This window comes from Carassius gibelio, chromosome B11, assembly GCF_023724105.1.
Source record: "Carassius gibelio isolate Cgi1373 ecotype wild population from Czech Republic chromosome B11, carGib1.2-hapl.c, whole genome shotgun sequence".
Classification (NCBI taxonomy): domain Eukaryota; kingdom Metazoa; phylum Chordata; class Actinopteri; order Cypriniformes; family Cyprinidae; genus Carassius; species Carassius gibelio.
Window position 1 is genome coordinate 22,322,462 of NC_068406.1, and position 19,013 is coordinate 22,341,474.

Sequence of the window (19,013 nt, forward strand, 5' to 3'; positions counted from 1 at the left end):
TAAAATGCTACATGAATGCACCGATGAAGCTGAAACGGTTCAAAATATTATCCCACCTCTCTTGAATTCCCGCAGTCTTTGTTTGGGAATATTTCTGTATCCAAGAGCAGCCAACTGCTGCTGGATCTCCTCCTCAGAAAAGTCTAGACTCTCCATCTTTTGTTGACAAAATAAACGGTATCAGTAAAATAACGTTACGTCGTATTTCGCAAGAGAAAACGTCAATCTGTTAAGTGTAAACAAATCTCGATAAAATATTTATTTCACACGGAATGCAACGGTTATAGTGTAGAAGGCTGTTGTGGACACATATAAAACGAAAACATTAAGGAAGATTTTTTTTCCTCACCTTTAAAGGGTCAGTTTGGTAACTGTTGTCAGTACCAGGACAACAGCGTCGGTTTCTATTTTCAAAATACAAAGACACAAGAGTAAGAAACCGCGTCATCAACGGCTTAAAGCGCCATCTGGCGTATGGGAGACTTTTCTTTTTCTTTTTTTTGTGCCGTCTACCGATTATTTATTGATTGAATAATAATCAATAATACATACATACACATTAGTTTAGGCGATTACTGTCCCTGGCAAATAAACATGAAATCTGTTATAACACACGAGATCTCGTTTAAACAGTTTAAGTAGCTTTTCATCTTTCATCTTTTAATTTCTCTTCAAATAACAGTTCGCCATGTTCCATATGGATAAAATTAAAATGTAAAATAAATTTTAATTATAAAAAACATTTAAAAAATGATAAAACATTATTATAGTTACAAGGGAATTTATCTGTTTTTACCATATTTATTTTTTGTACGAAGCTGTACCTTACTAACAGCCTGGCAAAAATAAATAAATAAAATGTATTAAAAAAATTTATTTACTAACACTGAATCAGCTTTAAATATGACCCTACATTAATAGGATGTATTGTTTACGTGCGGTACCCACAGCAGGTATCCAGAGCCTGAGCCACGCCCATTTTACGCAAACATTATACTCTTATCCAATCACCTTCCAGTTCCCAGCGCAGCTCATGAATAAAAATAACTTTTTATTACAACATCGAGAGACTGCTAGATGGTGTGGAGGTTTAGTTGGGGAATATTGACCGAAAACCCGTGGACCCCAACAAATCTCCTAAAAAGGACTATTTTGCCTCCTTCAAGCCATCAGGTTGACTATGGCGCACGCCGGGGCTCTGCTGCTGATTTTACTGCAGTTAGTCCTCATCATCTCAGCACAGGTAGGAAACAATGACTTTTTTTTGCACTAGAGATGGACAGTGTAACTCAATGGTTTTTAAAATATCTTGATGATAAAAAATAGAGACAAAAACATAAAAAATATATAGACAAAAAATTATTGTGTTTTGATGTGACATTATTAAAGAACATATAAGCCACTAAAGCACCAAAGATTTGTTTTTGTTTTGTCACATATGCACTATTTCTTAATGCCAAGTTTCTTCATTAAGTGTATATGAGTCTGCATGCATCTGAGAGCTGGCGCATTTCTTGACATATGGAAGGTATTTTGGGTAAAATGGTCCAGGTGTGCACAGCTGTTATCACTTTCCCAGGATAAGCATCTAACCACAGCATCAGTCACACCTACAAAGACTGCATTGTTCTGAAGGCTAAACTATTGGGATTGAGCAAGCGGAGTTTTTTTTCTGTAAATGCATTTCTGTTATTATTGTTGTATTTTTTTTAGAGGGGGCCAGTTGGTCCCAAAGGACTACCTGGACCTCCAGGGCTTCCTGGGTTTTCTGGTGTTGACGGCATTGATGTGAGTCACTATCTATCTATCTATCTATCTATCTATCTATCTATCTATCTATCTATCTATCTATCTATCTATCTATCTATCTATCTATCTATCTATCTATCTATCTATCTATCTATCTATCTATCTATCTATCTATCAGAGATTTTCTGATTTCTCAGTTTACAGTATGGCATATTCTTGTAGCCTTGAATAACAACTTGTATTTGAGTGATTTAATTAGTATTTCGTATGATTTCAGGGCGAGAGGGGACCTGGCCCTGGCCCAGATGGCCCCCCAGTAAGTATTTGTCTTTTTTCATGACATAAATAAGCTCTGCATAGCTGAAATGATGTGCAACAGTCCATTAATCTGATGATTTCTTTAGGGCCTTGATGGGGACAATGGGAAGGATGGATTAAATGGGCTTCCAGGAAAACCAGGAGCGGATGTGAGTCTTGTTCTTTATTTTTGTAAAGGTCTAGAAACCGAGATAAAATCAGCTTTTCTTTTCTAAGTAACACTTGCAGCATCAGAGCCTGTGAGTGTAGTTTACATTGGAGGGGTCTGAGTGAAAAAAAAAGCTCCTGGATGGAAAAAAGAACCGGAGAGGAGAGGAAAGAGAAAGCAGAGTGAGCCTAATATTGGCTTCCTGATGAAGACAGAGGCCTTTTTGTACAAGTATGGAGCTGTGGGAGCTGAGCACACCGACTGCTTTGTGGCTCCCCTGAGCGTTATAATTGAGCTAGTGCTATAGTTAATCAAAGCACAAATCATTTCTTTATCAGTGTTTTTGTGTTGTGTTCATATATATTTACTCGAGAACTGGTATCTAAGATATTAAGAGACTCCTTTTCAGAGATTATATCATGAATTAATTCTTAAATAAATATATTTTCATTTTAAAGCATGAATGAATACAAGCTTCATTTTTATTTTTTTTGCTTCTAAAGTAAATTATCTTCTTTATTTTCCTTAAAGGACATCTAAATATTTTTCCTAGATTTTTATATTTATTTATTTTTGTAGAGTAGCCTATTATTTAAACATTACTGTGAAAAGAAAGAAGCTATCTAATTATGAGCATTATGAGCCTATCATGTTGGCATTATTTGTACAAAAAAAAAAAAAAATTCTGTATGCATAATGTTATATAAAAATGTCACTTATAGATATAGATATGCTTCCTGTTTTCCTTCAAGTGTTGAATACAGGTATCTACAGTGGTCTGCTGTACATACATTAGATAACATGTGGTCGGGGTTTGCTACTTGACAAAGTCAGGGAATTGGTAAATGTAATTTATGATTTATCAGTGTGTCTGTGTCTGAAGCAGTTAATTAATTTCCTACAGTTTTAAACAATATTACCAAAATGAAATAATGAGCTGAAATTCTGCAGCTGTATCACAATAACATTAGTTCAGCGATCAGTTCAGTGAATAGAATAACAGAAATTTGATCTGGATTCAGTTAAAGTGAAGCCCGTGCTGACAGATGGTTTTGTCTTTCTAAGGGTTTGACTGGACCCCGTGGTGCCCCTGGCCCTGTTGGCCCTCCTGGACAAAAAGTAAGTTCAGACTTATGCACTATTCTAGTATAAATAGTGTACGTAGTGTGTTAACACTCACAATTCACTGCACCTTTAACACCCAGATGATGCACTTAACCGAAAATATGATGTGTGGAATGTTGGACACTTCATGCACTCAATTGTCACAGTAACGAAGGGGGAAGGGCTATCAGATTCCGATTATGAATGAGAAAATAACATTATATAATTCATTCACTACATGCTTGAGAACATAGTGTATGAGTGCATAGTGTGTCATTTGGGACACAGCTTTAATATTAAGTTCCACTTATTATTTCACTTTTCAGTTAATAATATGTTTAATATATTAGGTACTTTATTGTGAATGGCTGTATTGTAGTATTAGTGATGCTTCATTTGAAAAAGAAAAAAAATTATCTCTAAATCATTAAAGTGCACTTAAAAGATCCTGTGGTTTGACATGTATTCATTCTCAGGGTGAACCTGGTGAGCCTGGACAAAGGGGAGCCATTGTGAGTAAATGCTTCGAATTCTCTTCAACAAATGTGTAATAACATAATCTTAATAGGGATGTTTTCTGTCCAGTATGTTACTTATTATGCAAAAATATATCTGTTTAAACAGTGACCAGATGGTTGTAGACACTTTGAGCTGCTGCAAGCATTAGGCCATTCAATAAAGTTCAGGCCTATGGTCTTCTAGTGTGTTTTGTAATGTAATGTTGCAAGGCTGTACACTTTGTTCCATTTTTTGTCCTTGCTAATTTGGAGTCATTGCACATCTGTTACTTTGTTTACAGGGTGTTGGAGAGGATGGTGAAGCTGTGAGTGCATTTGATTATGGATTAGTCTTTTTAATAGGGGACATTATACGTACATAGATCTTTAGTTTTTCTACAGGAGACTGTTTAATTGTTTTCTTTTCTACTGAAGGGTGCTGATGGGGAAGATGGGTTACCTGGAGAGCTGGGCAAAGTTGGACCTCCTGTATGTAACATCATTCCTTCATACACAGATCTCGAAAAATAAATCAAAATCAAATAGATGAATAATAAATTGGAGTATCTGTCTCTGGTTCCGCTGTAAAGGGAAGTCGTGGACCGAGAGGTTCTCCTGGTGATCCAGGTCTGGCAGGACCCAGAGTAAGTAATGTTTAGATCGTAATGATCATTCACTGATATCCTGGAGTCATAAATGGCTGGAAAACAGTACTGTTGAACTTTATTACTTCTATTCGCAGGGCCCTCCTGGAGTCTGGGATGGTAAGGAGCTGGTATGTATCCTCAAGTCTTATATCTGGTAGACAACAAGTGAGCGATGTTTTCAATAACATTCCTATTATAGTTGATTACTATGGAATTGCTAGTTAATATCTGAGATTTTCATTCAGAAACTAAGCATTTTTTTTGGTATAAATTCAAAGGTATTTGACCTTTAGCTAAACTGCTGTTAATGTTTTTCAAAACTAAAAGTGAACAAACACCACAACATCACACTTGATGACTGGTTGGCATGTAAATGTTTTAATTGAGATGAAACATAGTATGAACTATTTTCCGTACCTCATAAGTTGATAAATTGATCTGACTTTGTTATGTTTCTCAGTGTCCAAATGCCTGTACTTCTGGCCTGAATGGTTACACAGGTCTTCCAGGCATGAAGGTAAGATTGAAATGATGTTTAGTTCACACTTTCATGATTCCTTAAATAAGTATTGCTCATTTTGGTGCTTTGTTCATCTTTAGGGCCACAAAGGTGTCAAAGGTGAATCAGGTGAACCAGGAAGGCAAGGACATAAGGTGACAGTAGCGTAGATCAACTTTGGTGGACCTCAATTGTATTAAATTGAGGTCCACAGCACATCATTGTAAGAATAATTAAACAAAGATCCAGTCGGAGTGTGTTATTTTGTTGTGTTTCTTTTACATGTTACAGGGTGAAGAAGGAGACCAGGGAGCACCTGGAGATCCAGGAGCACAAGGCCTTCCTGTAAAAAAAGACATTACTTCTCTACTGTCATTTGTTTGTGTCTGGTGTGAGAGTACTGTCACGCAACATCTCTTTGTGTGATTGGTTTCTTATTATAGGGTCCACAGGGTCTCCGAGGAATCACAGGGATGATGGGCCCTAAAGGAGACAGGGTGAGGGTCTAAAGTTGAAAAAGCTTTCTTAAATCCTAAGAATCGATTAATCTAGCCTTTTCCGGTTAATGAACGCAACATTGTAGCTCGCCACGCATCCAATAAATCCCATTAAGGTATGTGCTTTGTTACTTTTGATATAAAACAAAGTCTCAGATTTCAAATTCTGTCCATTTTATTACCATTTTCAAACAATAAATCCCGTTTTGGTGCTGTGTTTAATGTGGAGTGACAGTCAGATCCATTTGCTGAAGTCACATTTATTAATATAGCATTTGATGTACAATGTGTCAAAGCAGATTACAGAATTAAACAGGAAAGTAGTGTGTCGATAATGCTAGAGGACAAAAGTAAACACTCATTGATTCATCATTGATCAAGTGATGTCATCGTCCAGCTCAGTCCAATAGTTTCTGTGCAATCAAGTCGATATTATTGTCAGAAATTAAGTGAAATGAAGAAATTTTGCTAGATATATGCGCCATATAACATAATTTATAATTTTCACTGTTACTCAATAATACATTTTTGTTTGAATAAATCTGTCAAATGATTTATTGTTTATGATAGCCATGATTTAAATGTTTATATTTAAAAAATAATTTGGAGTAGAAATATAATTTAAGTTAGTATTATTGCTTTATTATTATGACAACTTGTGTAATTTATGTTTGTATACAAATCAGTTAGTTTGAACCTTCAATATTATAGTCGTATGTAACTCTCAGGTATATTTTACAGCATTAATTGAGAGATTTCGTTTCCTGTACTGTACCTGATATATCCAAAATAACCGATATCGAGCAAGCTCCTGAATCTAAATCTAATCCAATTGTGAAACTCATCAAAAATCATCAAAACCCAGCCCTAGATCTTCAAAATCTTAATCACTAACAATATATTTTGAAATGACCAAATGTATTCTCTTCTCCTTTAGGGATCCCGTGGAAATGTTGGCGACCTGGGCCCTCAGGGTATTCAGGGCGCTCCTGTAAGTGGCAAAATCAAAATGACAGATTTTTACCCTACAAGTCAACATATAGGTTTATATTGTTTTTCAATTTTTAAAGGGTGATCGGGGTCAAAGAGGAAAAGTAGGTGAGACTGGACCAAAAGGAGCTCAGGTGAGTTATCATCCAACAACAAAACAACACATGCATTATATTTATCATGCCATATAACAGCTCAAGCAGACTCAACAAGCTTGCAATATTTTGATTTCTAATGTGGCTTCTTCTTTCTAGGGTCCTCTGGGGTTGCAGGGACTTATGGGTTTACCTGGACCGAAAGGAGAGACTGTAAGTAACCTGTGTGGCAGTTTTATGAATGCTATTCTATATTGTATTATAGAATATAGAATAATATATTGTCTCTTTGTGATGTAGGGTCTGCCTGGGGTGGATGCTCGTGACGGTATTCCAGGGCTGCCCGCTGTGAAGGTAATGACTTGAATTCATGCCTGCAGAGAAAAATCATTTACATCACTGTTTGTCTCTTTCTATGGTGAAGCGATTTTTTTAAATCTGAATATTGTTTTAGGGTCTTCCTGGAAAAGTTGGCTCACCTGGTGAGGCCGGACTTCAGGGATTTCCAGTGAGTATGAGCTTTGACGCCGGTTCAATATGCAATTAATATACCGTGATATCTACTTTGAATGGCTTGCATTTTTAATACTTTCTTCTCCTTCAGGGTTTGCCAGGCATTCCAGGAGCAAAAGGTCACATGGGTGTAAAAGTAGGTGATTTAAGTGAGAATCATTAGAGTGTATCCTCATAAAAGGGTGCTTTTTTTGTTTTGTTATCTTGGTATATCTAAGATAGATTCCTGCTTTAAACATTAAAATGTTCATTAAGATTTTCAGAAAGATTTTATATATATATATCCCTTTTTTTTTTTAGCAAGGATGCATTAAATTAATCAAGTGACAGTAAAGATTTTTGCATCAAAAATCCTGAAAAAAATTAACCATGTTTTCTACAAAAATATAAAGCAGCACAATATTAAACAGCTTTTAACATTAATAATCTTGAGTACCAGTCATCATGATTTCTGAAGAATCTTAGTAATGATTGAACATTTTTTCAATGCCCATTTTTGATTGTTTATTTCTTACCAGCAAATGGCCGATTCCAGTACCTATTATTTGCTGTATTATCATTTGCAATGAGAGCTAACCACCGCATTGTATTCACAATCCAGCAGTTATATTTTGTATTTCAGTTGGATTATATAAATTCAAGATTTAAAGAAAAACATGATGCCTGGTCAACCAGTGCATCTGTAGTGTCCATTAACAGGGAGGATAACCTGTTTTGTCTTTGCTCCAGGGAAATACTGGTAATCCAGGTGTGGCAGGTCTGATTGGAAATAATGGAAAAACAGTGAGTCACGGTTATCCATTTGTTCAGCACGGCTCGCAGGACTATGTGGATGGATGAAAGTCTTCTGATGTTTTGATTTCAGGGGGAACGTGGCGAGCAGGGAGAGGTGGGACCAGTCGGACCAAGAGGTGGGCCAGTGAGTATATTTCCATTCCCATCATATAGTGTCATCTGAAGAAATGTGTCGCTTCTATAATGTTCTTTCTTTTTCTCCAGGGTGAGAGAGGAGTGAGAGGTCCTGATGGGGCTGCAGGGTCACCAGGTGCGAGGGTGAGTCATCACAAACCACAATTCCACCATAAAAGAAGATTTTGATTTAAATTAGACTGTACAATCTTGAAATTTGAAGCAAAAACTAAATGATGAAAACTGAATTATATATAAAACACTGAACAAAAACAGGAGACCTGAGGAATGAGAATGCAAATTCACTCTCTGCCAGCAGGTGGCACTTATGGAACAGCAGCGATACAGCATTTCCTTTTATACCGCTTTAAACAAAGCTTATAAACACTACTTTAACATAAATATAATACCATCTAATTTTTCCCCCTCAGAGATACATTCATATAAACCCCTAGTCCCAATTGTGTCTTGATTCGTTTAACATCTCAACCAACTTGAAAGGCTGGCAAACTCAAAATGGCTGGGTGTGCATTGCTACATCCCTACTCTTTGGTGAAGCTTCTTGGCAATTGAGAATAGGCTGGAGCTACAAAAAACAGGCAAAAATGTGGAAAGAGTTGAAGGACAAATGAAAGAAGAAGAGAAATCTTTGGAAGATGACAAATAAGACACATGAGATCAGATTCCACAGAAATCAAACATCCTTTAAAATGTCAAAGCTCCTGTAGACCTTGTAGACTTTATGCGGAAGTCTTGTTGCATTCTCACGCACAAATCTCTGAAGTCTAAAACACTGGAGTGTCCATAATTAAACAAAGTGTAGAAGCAGGACAGTGTGGGCTAAGGTAACCATTTGGGACAGGCCAAAATATCATTTCATCGCTATGAAACATTATTAAATATCTTACAAAGTAAATATTTAGTTGGTTCTTGAACATAACCTCTATATCTACATACATTAAAAAGACAAGTGTGTGTGTTAGACACAAAGTAATAGATAAAGTGCGGTAAAAAAACACTTTGAAGTGTATTTACAACACAGTCTATGCACAAGTAAAATTTTACTTGTGCATAGTATTTTTGTTTTGTTTGTAGTCTTGCATTAGAAATAACAAAGGGATCAATATTGGGACCCAGTGACTCATTTGTACCTGTAAACTTGTGCTACAACAAACTGAACACAATCAGAAACATGTTTGACTTGCTTTTAGCTCTCAGATTCTTGTCCAATGCTGAAGAGCTTAGTAGTGCACCAAACTCTAATGCAATCTCCTTAGAAAGCTCTAGTGAGCTTTAGTACAGTAATCGGCTGGTAGGGGCATGAATAGCCGTTTGTTATTGAGGCCTAGTAGCTGGGGGTATTTTCTTTGGTAAGGGGATATTCAGAGCAGGACGGGGGGCTGAATGAGCCCTCTGTCTTGCAGGAATTCCTTCAAGCAGCCAGCGAAGGGCATCAGGATTGATCATAGTCCACATCCATCCACACAGTCCCGCCAGCACCCTGCTCACTGTGTTTTTTTAGAGCAGATGTGGTTTGTGCAGCAGCTACGGGCACAGGCCATGCAGTGTTCATAAATTTGTATTTATTTCTGTGTGTCTGTGTATTTATGTATTTTACAGGGAGCTAAAGGAGATCCGGGCCTCCCTGGTCTTCCCGGGCCTGCTGGCTTCATCGGGCAGAAAGGCGACAGGGTAGGATTTCAAGAGCAGAAACTGCCGATCGATTCGTAATAAAACAGAGCTGATCCAATAATTTAATAAAAATTGTTTAAGTTCAAAAAATCTTGCTACCATAACGCTCTATTTGCATACTGTTTATGCATACTATTCTGAATACTGTGCAGAGTGTGAAAATGTATGAAATCATAGAAATACATTTAAATGCCAAAATGCCTTAAGAAAACTAAAGATACTCATTTATCAAACAGGAAACTGTGTGTTGTGTGTTGCACTTGGCCTACAATAAAAAGACAGATTTTTGGTTATAATTAAGATTAAAAGCACAATCTTATTTTACCATTCTCCAGGGGGCTGTGGGTCTAACTGGTCCAAAAGGAGAGCAAGTAAGCCAATACATACAGTACATATACAGTGTATATATATATATATATATATATATATGTATATGTGTGTGTGTGTGTGTGTGTGTGTGTGTGTGTGTCATTTTAGTTTTCCATTATATAACATGAGTTAAATCTATATTATAATGCATCTAATGCATGTTTGTTTAGGGACCATCTGGCGAAGAGGGAACACCTGGAGACAAAGGAGATGTTGTAAGTACTGATATAAAACAGCACAGATATTTTAATGTCTTTGGATGTATTGGTTATGTATTCACTCATGACCCTCTTGCTGGTCCTGAACTTCCATGTCTATTTATTTTCCCAGGGTGATGAGGGAGAGCCAGGCGAGAAAGGATCGGTGAGATTGCTTTGAGAAGTGATGCTATTGTTACTGAAATAAATGTTAAATGAATTACAAAAAAAAGAAAAAAAAAGATATATATATATGACAAAAAAAAACAACAACAACAAAAATACTGAAATGAAAAGGAAAATATAAAATAAAAACTAATTCAAAATATTAATAAAGTCTAATAGCATGTGACTGATATACAGTGGTGGCCAGAATTATTAGAACACTACAATTTAATCCTTAAACATTGTATTAATCCATAAAATGTCAATAAGTGCACACAATTCAATGTTGGCCTCCTTAGAAATGTAGCAATGTTTAGCATTTGTTGTGTTCAGACAGGAAAACCAGGAGACACAGGAAATAAAGGGCCAGAGGGTGGGCGTGGCCAACCTGGACCCGAGGGCCTAGCTGGAGATCCCGGCCCAAGAGGCATGCAAGGAGACAGAGGGGTTCCCGGACTGCCTGGGGCACAGGGACGACCAGTACGCCTGCTTTAATCATCTCATTACTGCCGCCTTAAATATGAGACACTTTTATCATGGAGACTTTGATTTCTGTGGAACTGGATTTCACTGTTCTAAACCTGCACTAAATAAGGAATTCTACCTCAGTGTGATTTGTTCCACCACAGTCTTTTGTACATGGATTAAATTAGGAAATATTAATCGTATCCACATGATTTTCCTCCAGGGCCGAGCACCCGCAGATGAACACATCAAGCAGGTCTGCATGAGGGTTTTGCATGGTCAGTATTTTGTTATCCTAAAAGATATTTACAATGTAAGCTCGACTCATTGTTGAATTCGTTTTTTGGATTTTAGTTTTTTTAATGGATTTGCCATTTCTGGTTTCCTCACAGGACAGCTCGCCCAGTTGGCAGCCAGTCTGACAAGGCCAGAGTCGGGCATCTCTGGGTTGCCAGGTCCTCCAGGTCCCTCTGGCCCTCCAGGGCCTGCTGGAGACAATGGCTTCCCTGGGCATCCTGGAAGCAGAGGACTGCCGGGTCTCAAAGGGCCTCCGGGGCTCATTGGGAGGAAAGGGCCCAAAGGTACAAAGCCACATATTTTTTTGCAAAGATGAAAGATTTGCCCATACAGATTTGCAACGGTTTAAGTTGGTCAAGTGGATCTGCTGTGTTTACCAACAGAAAAGTGACTGGTGTGAAAATTAGCTATGTTTCACGTGGCACTACACTTGATGATGGAAAATGGACCAAAATTTTGCTAATATGACCCCACCTTAGGGCTAATAATGATTTCATATATACAATTTTTCTTTTGCTTTCCATTGCATGACAACTTTAAAATTTAACATGAAATGGATTATTCCTATAAAATGTACAGGCTCAACAATCTGCAATTTGACCATGATAAATGGGAAAAAATGCAAAAATTTTACAGATGTGATTTACTAGCATAAAACATGGAACAAACACTGGACTAAATATTGTACTGTATCGTTGTAATATTGTATTGAAGTGCCAATGGGATAAGAAAAACAAACTCGATTCAAAGGGAAGAATATAATTATATTTTAGTTTCCAATGAAAAAAAATTAAAAAAAAACGGTTAATTTTGACGGAAAAAAAACTCGTCATTGCATTTCAAGTAAATGTATCTTGATTCAAGAATGTTGAGATGTTAATACTCATATCAAAAATCTTTTTTTTTGCAACTGATTACATGGTTAACTGCAATATATTTTTGGCATTTGGCATCGTTTTATATCCTATTATTTTATTCCCTATTCCCAGAACATCATTTTAGGACATGAAGCACCATCTGTTACACTATAAAACCTTTGTGTTCTCCTTCATTTAGGTGACCAAGGTGACAGGGGAGATAGAGGGCCCACAGCGGTGGGGGATAAAGGAATACCCGGACCACCAGGGCTCCCAGGTAAGAGCAAGGCCTGTCTCTTCTCTAATATCCATCACTGTGTGTTAAATGATCACGTTCCTGACTGCTGGCCTGTTTCTCCGTCTGTTTGTCCACCGTCTCTCAGGTGAGCCTGGGAAACCAGCATACGGCAATAACGGGCGTGATGGTCTGAGAGGACCAGCAGGTGTTCCTGGAATGCCAGGTGTTCCCGGGCCACCAGGTCCCGCCGGCTCTAACGGATACTGCGAGTCATCTCAGTGCGTGCTTCAAGCAGTCGAGGATCCGAGAAGTCTCAAAGAATACAACATGAAGGGACCAGAAGGTCTATGAGCTGACAGCTATCAGTGAGCCACACATCAGAGCCCAGCGTCTCTGGACAGGGGAACTTGAGAGACTAAGAGTGACTCCCTGGACGAGGAGATTTCTGTGCCAGTGGTATATTCAGGTGTGACTGTACTTATCACACACCTGTGTGAAGTTGGATCAATTCATATTAGGGTTCCCAGTTTCATTCAGTCCCCTTTTACTAAGAGAATTATTATTTTGTTGTTTTGGGACATACTTTTGTATAGTTCCAATAATTCTATTAAGATTAAAATTAACCTAAATTGCCCCCTAAATAATGAAATTATAGCTTGCAAAAAATATATACTGTAGTTCAATCTCATTTGTATATACTTTGTATTTTTTAGTTCCTGGATGCATACAAAATCATGTCACCACGACCTGGTCACTTTACACATTAAAAGGACTTAAATCAGAGGGGGTCCTAAACATTGTAAATTTGTCAATATTGCATTGCTAAAAAAATGATTTGCAAGCATTTTATTAAATGGTTTTTGGGTTGTTTTAACCTTAGAAACATTCTTTAATTTCGTGAACATTTTTTGTGGTTCTTTGCAGTGAGGGAGAGGTCTTGAATTTTAAAAAAAAGAGCTAGGAAGTTTCTATATTCTTTATTTATTGTAGAAAAGATTGATGTGACACCAACGGTTGTGAAAGGGGAGGAAAATAAAAGAATTTTGATAAAGTGCTACATGTTTTTAATTTAAAAGTAAAAGCACAGACCAGGTAAAATGCTCCTTCAGTGTCTCTTTATTGTACTCTCAAATTGGCAAACTTGTTTCTTGCTAGACTAAAACACATATCCAATGATATAAATAGGTGATTTTAACAGTACACAATCAAATACCGTACGTATTGAAATATTAAGTTATGCACATCAAATAAAAAGGCATAAAAATACTGCAGACATTGAGTTCCAGTTTTAAGCTAAAACACAAACATCACACTATCGACATGGCAGTTATAGTTAAAGTTTGGATTAAAAAAAAAAAAAAAAAAGTACTACCCCACCCTTCAATATATTTATAGAAACAGATTTTACTTTCCTAATATTTTTTTTATCTCTCTTCCTGACTTTTTTCTGCGATAGACAGAGAAACCTCTCCAAATGCCACGAGAACTCCACCAGATGGTGTCTTTCTGCTTTAAAAATGCATTTATTTTAGATCTGTTCATTAATTACAGATAGACTTAAATCATCAACAACAATAATAATAATAAAAAAATCCATTAAAATGATTTTTTTATGGAACCATTTAGGCAATAAAGCATACTACGTGTTTGGCAGAGTTGGGATATAACCATGTTTCACCAATGCAAACGTCATTGCAAAACACTAAGCTGATGATGAAACAAGCACTTTACCTTGCTGACAGAGGCTCTCCACAGGAAACACATAAAAACAAAGAGAAGGGCGGGGACACTTGTAATGAAATAAGCTTCATTTTTGTAATGCCATTTTCACAGTTACCAATTAAGAGAACAAACTACTTATGCTAGACACAAATTCCCATTACACATTTGAGAAAAAGGCTGATACTCAAGCTTTTACTGAATGCAGCAGTTGTTGCGGTGGCCGTTGGAATCCTTGAATCGAAGACGCATTTTGGGACGATATTTTTCCAGATAGAAGAGCTGCTTGCTGTTGAATGCTCCTCGGCGCTTTCTGGGAAGAAATTAAATAAACCTTTGTCTTTGAGAATGAAGATTGTATTATTTTCAGAAATAGGAAGTTAAACTCACTGTCGAATGAACTGAACAGCATCCTCATATTTCATGCCACCCTCAATCAGGGCCAGAGCAACCAGCACTGGGGCTCTGTGAAAAACACAAAACAGATGACTAAGATTTCCATGCAAATTCCATGTTTACACCTTATGATGCATTCAATGATCTCGACTCCCATAAATTACCTTCCAAGGCCTGCAACACAATGTACAGCGATGCAGCAGCCTGGCTCCTCCCTAAACTTCACCCGAAGAAGATTCAGCCAATCGTTAACGATCTGGTTAGAGGGAGGAGCTCCATCGTCAAAGGGCCAATCCTGCATTAAAAGAAAGCCTGAGATAAGAATGGATATTTCCGTTCATTTGTCATGTAGGTGAACTGCTTCATGAGGACTTACCAGAACCTGAATACCTTCTTTAACAACCAGGTTTGCATCATATGTGGCCTCACACACTCGAACTACCGTCGTCACCCCGTATTTCTTCAGTTCCTAATGGAATATCACAGAAGTGATGTTTGGCAGTCACTGTAATCATGAGGGTTTTATAATCGTCTATCCAAACCAACACTCACCTCAATGAATTTGTGTAGCGTGGCATTAGTGGGGTTGTGGGTGATGAGGAATCTCATGTTTTTGTAAGTGATCTCCACCGGGGCAGGTCTATTCATACGAGCCATTTTTTACCTTTTTTTCCAACAGCTTGAAAATCTCAATGAAAAAATGGAATAACAAAAGAAAATCTGGAGGATACGATTAGGAGAAAAAGAGGTGTGTCCCACAGGTGGGCGGGATTAATAGCAAAAACAGAAAAAGAAAAGAAAAACACTATAAAATGAGGCTGGTCCTCTGGTGGAAGGCGTAGGGCCGACGAGGGCAGTGAACTTCAAGAGATTTTTTTACCCCATCCAGAACCGCCGACCGCTGTGGACGTCTGCTCTCCAAGCCTGATCCCGCCAACAATAAAACTGAACACAAGTCTCTCTTCTGATGAGGTAGTGATGCCGGCCGTTCACTTTTCTGCATAAACGCCGTGCTGAGCCTGGCAGTAGTCGCCACTGCCCTTCAGAAACTCCATAAATGTGTGACCCAAAACACCACAGAACTGCTGCAAGGACACAAGAACAGAAGCACTTCATTTATCTCTCTCGTCCTGATTTAATACAGCCACTTTTATGCTTGTCCAGCTGTGCCAGTAGTTAATTTCCAGCTATCCTGGCCTATATTAATGTAATATAAAAAATTATTATATTTACATTTTTATTTCTTATTATATTTTAAATGTATTATATAAGCAGTCTACGTTTTCACACACAATACTTTTTAATTATGTGAAGAAAAAAAAAATAGTTCCTGCAAATTCCAAATTTTTAGGTTTACGATTTTATATACTCGTAACAATTTTATTTTTCATGGCAAAGAAACTTATTCATGGCAAAACATAAAAAAAAAGCTTTGTTTATTTTTTCTTAGAAATACAGGATTAATAAGAATAATTTTAAACTTTACAAGTTTTTTTCCCTAAAGTTAAAGGTGCTAGATATTAAACTAGATATTGCAGTCCAAATTCAAAATATTGGAGTTTTTTTTTTTCACCCGGCCTCTCCTTCTAATACTTGACGCACGCGCAGGTTGCCAGATTGACAACACAAACAGGAACGAAAGCACTTGATGATGAATGAAATTAAATACCCGGTGGTTTCCACCAACTGGCAACCCAGTATGCCAAAATACAATCGGGTAAACTGGCAGTGGGCAAAAACAAAGACCAATATTCTGCACATTATCAAAGAAGAATAACTGACTGTACCATTGTTTCTCAGATAAACAACTATGTTAACGTAGTATGTTTCTTAAATATCTGCAAATACATTATGGTGTTTTTATACTTCAGAAGAATCAAAATCTTACAAGCAGCACCTTTATGTAAAGTCCCTTTACACTCCTGTACAGTAGGTGGCGATATGCAATAATTACAAGTTGCAAATGCCAACAAGAAGAAATACTTGATTTCTAAGGAGGCTGAAGTCTTCACGTCAGTCCCGTGAGGACACACACGTGATTACCACATGCTAAACCTCTTTAGTAAATCACTTTAAAAAGACTCAACAAACCTCATGTAACGTTAGTAGTATCGCTCGATCTACAAGTAACGTTAAATCAAATGAAAGGAACAGATGGTTGGTTGAGCTACTTCTCAGCGTGACTTTATGGAAATCAACCGCAAAGGCCACAAATGAAGCCAATAAAATGAACTGTTTCTCGGGTAAAAGTTGCATTTGGTCAGTTTTAAAGGTGGTGAAATATTTGAATTCTACAACCGTTGTACAAAAAGTTTTACACTGAACAAAAACAGAGATTTTAATATCCAAAACATCAGGATATGCTAATTAATACTGACACAAAGATTTCCGCTTGGCTAGTAACGTTATTAGGAATAGGCCAAAAAGCTCACAGATTACATTCGATACTTCATTTGATTCACTTTTTAATCTAATTAATTAAAGTGAAGTAAAAGAGCGAAATATCGTGCCCGGTTCTTCCTGATGTAGTTAACGTTAGCTGCGAGGCTAACACCATCATGTTTCAACGACATTATAGCTATAAAATCCAATTTTATAAAGCCACACACTTTTACAGTTTTGTAGATTGTTAAACCTAAATAAAACAAATATTAATGTATACATAAACTGTGGTCGACAACAAACCCTGTTTTGCTCCGTAGCTAATTAACTTAGCTCGCAGATTGAGACTAAATATCAGAAAAATAAACCCTGACATCGCTTCAAAACATACATAATTTTACGTTGAAAGGTTTCACTTACTGGAATATGCTTACTCATTGAAGATTGTAGCTTAATCATAAAGCCGCTCCGGAGAATAAGTGTTTTGGTGTTTGACCATACAGCGCTGCCGTGTATGTGACGGAGTCTCCGGTAACCGGTTACAGCTGGACTGAAGAAACCGCACCCTACAGCACACACTGTGCAGCCTTACTCACTTAACATCAAACCAAAACTACACTGAGATGTGATTAATAACAGCATTATTGTGATGATTGTCGTTAATAACAATTATTTTTATTTTATTATCATATTAATAATAATTATTTTTATTTTATTAATAATTATTATTTTTATTATTATTATTATTATTTTTATTATTATTATTATTATTATTAATAATAATAATAATAATTATTATTATTATTATTATTATTATCATTATTATTATGGTTTTATTATTATTCAAATAATTGTATTAACTTTTTAATTAAATAAAATGTTACAAAATAAAGTTTATCGTGTATCATATTATGCATATTCTAAACATATATACTTTTAATGAAAATAATAATTATTATTAACAATAATATTTTTATTTCAAATTATATTAAAACATTACAAAATAAAGTTTATGATAGGTATTTCATTATATTAATATTCTAAACACATCCTATACAATTTATAACAACAATACTTAAACAAGTATTTAATAAAACATTACAAAATAAAAAATATAGTTAATTTGAAATATTCATACTCTAAACATCCCACAATTTAAATACAATAATAATAATCGGGCGGATCTAGAAAAATATTGATGGGGTCGCGAGAAGGGGGCAGGAATTTTTGAGGGGTGGCAACATATGGCATATATACTGAATTTAGTCACAGTTATCACAGTTTGATGATATATAGGCCTATATGTGCACACTACAAAAGGACACAGGCTATCATTTACAAACTTAATCTCATGCAATCAATGTCTTGCATTTGAAACAGTTCATATAAGGAATAAGTGACCATACCCCATAAGCACCACCACACTCACTAATGCATACAGTATGCATCGACATGTAATTAAGAACATTATAAAAGGTTCAGTGTTATCAATATGTCAATTTATTATAAGAAACACAAGACTTTAATAGCCAATGTCATTTACAGCTGGGGAGACTCAATTGATTTTCTACTGTTAACTGTTAACCACCAACTCAACCAGTCAAGAGCTACATTTAACCTTAGATGTTATATGAATATGGTCCCTGAAGCAGAGGTTTTATTAGCTGACAATAATAATAAATAAATAAACATTATAGGCACAAATACAAATGTACTTTTAGAAATTGTTTTTGAAAAATATGGTGTTATTGTTTGGGCAAGCTTAAATAAAAACTTCTATGAAAACTTGTGTGATATTCCTTTAAAATAATGTTTTAGTATATCTTTTTTTAAGTATATTTTACTAAGCAATTCTTTAAATAATTTCTTTGAGTTAGACCAAACTTTTATTACAGGATTGTATGGTTGTGCCCCCCTTCCTCAAATATGATTGATTGATTTGCTGAGGTACTCTACCCAGGCATATATGTTCATACATCAATTATGAACACTCAGCCGCAAACATGAGGTGCGAGCGGTCGCAAGCGCGAATGGGAGAATGGAGGAACTTTTTTTTAAATTACATATCTTTATTTATGTTCGCGAATCATTTGAGTCAGTTCGGGAGTTCGGAGTGGGATCGCGAATCATTTGAGTCAGTTCGAGAGTTCGGAGCGGGTTCGCGAATCATTTGAGTCAGTTTGGGGATCGCAAATCATTTGAATCAGTTCGGGAGTTCGGAGAGGCTTCCCGGATCATTTGAATCAATTCGAGAGTTCGGAGCGGGTTCG

At 36.5% G+C, this 19,013-nt stretch overlaps 2 protein-coding genes across 3 annotated transcripts; one reads left to right on the forward strand and one right to left on the reverse strand.

Annotated features, from left to right (window-relative positions):
- Positions 1–1,057: 1,057 nt before the first annotated feature.
- col9a1a (collagen, type IX, alpha 1a) lies at positions 1,058–13,027 on the forward strand. Its single transcript, XM_052569732.1, has 32 exons — positions 1,058–1,243; positions 1,714–1,788; positions 2,027–2,065; positions 2,154–2,216; positions 3,281–3,334; positions 3,796–3,831; positions 4,119–4,142; positions 4,252–4,305; positions 4,407–4,460; positions 4,559–4,591; positions 4,924–4,980; positions 5,064–5,117; positions 5,254–5,307; positions 5,406–5,459; positions 6,397–6,450; positions 6,530–6,583; positions 6,704–6,757; positions 6,845–6,898; positions 6,999–7,052; positions 7,149–7,193; positions 7,787–7,840; positions 7,923–7,976; positions 8,057–8,110; positions 9,587–9,658; positions 9,994–10,029; positions 10,198–10,242; positions 10,358–10,390; positions 10,723–10,869; positions 11,078–11,132; positions 11,247–11,435; positions 12,208–12,285; positions 12,392–13,027. The coding sequence occupies exons 1-32, from the start codon at positions 1,181–1,183 to the stop codon at positions 12,595–12,597; spliced, it is 2,052 nt and encodes a 683-aa protein (XP_052425692.1). The 5' UTR covers positions 1,058–1,180; the 3' UTR covers positions 12,598–13,027.
- Positions 13,028–13,344: 317 nt separating this feature from the next.
- On the reverse strand, positions 13,345–17,325 carry LOC127968472 (protein tyrosine phosphatase type IVA 1). Of its 2 annotated transcripts, XM_052569734.1 has the most exons (7): positions 17,164–17,325; positions 15,242–15,446; positions 14,914–15,001; positions 14,738–14,830; positions 14,526–14,656; positions 14,356–14,430; positions 13,345–14,278 (listed from the first exon to the last, which is right to left on the reverse strand). In XM_052569734.1, the coding sequence occupies exons 2-7, from the start codon at positions 15,244–15,246 to the stop codon at positions 14,161–14,163; spliced, it is 510 nt and encodes a 169-aa protein (XP_052425694.1). In that variant the 5' UTR covers positions 15,247–15,446; positions 17,164–17,325; the 3' UTR covers positions 13,345–14,160. The 2 variants fall into 2 exon arrangements, with proteins under 2 accessions (XP_052425694.1, XP_052425693.1); XM_052569733.1 differs by having other exon boundaries at positions 14,914–15,446.
- Between the last annotated feature and the right edge of the window lie 1,688 nt (positions 17,326–19,013).

Bases quoted from the DNA above. Each gene is read 5' to 3' on its own strand.
- LOC127968472 (XM_052569733.1), bottom strand. From the start codon at position 15,018: ATGGCTCGTATGAATAGACCTGCCCCGGTGGAGATCACTTACAAAAAC. The intron at 14,657-14,737 runs GTAAGTCCTCAT...CTTTTAATGCAG, and splicing joins AAGAAGGTATTCAGGTTCTG to GATTGGCCCTTTGACGATGG. The intron at 14,431-14,525 runs GTAATTTATGGG...TGTTTTTCACAG, and splicing joins TGTGTTGCAGGCCTTGGAAG to AGCCCCAGTGCTGGTTGCTC.
- col9a1a (XM_052569732.1), top strand. From the start codon at position 1,181: ATGGCGCACGCCGGGGCTCTGCTGCTGATTTTACTGCAGTTAGTCCTC. The intron at 7,194-7,786 runs GTAGGTGATTTA...TCTTTGCTCCAG, and splicing joins AAGGTCACATGGGTGTAAAA to GGAAATACTGGTAATCCAGG. The intron at 10,243-10,357 runs GTAAGTACTGAT...TTATTTTCCCAG, and splicing joins CTGGAGACAAAGGAGATGTT to GGTGATGAGGGAGAGCCAGG.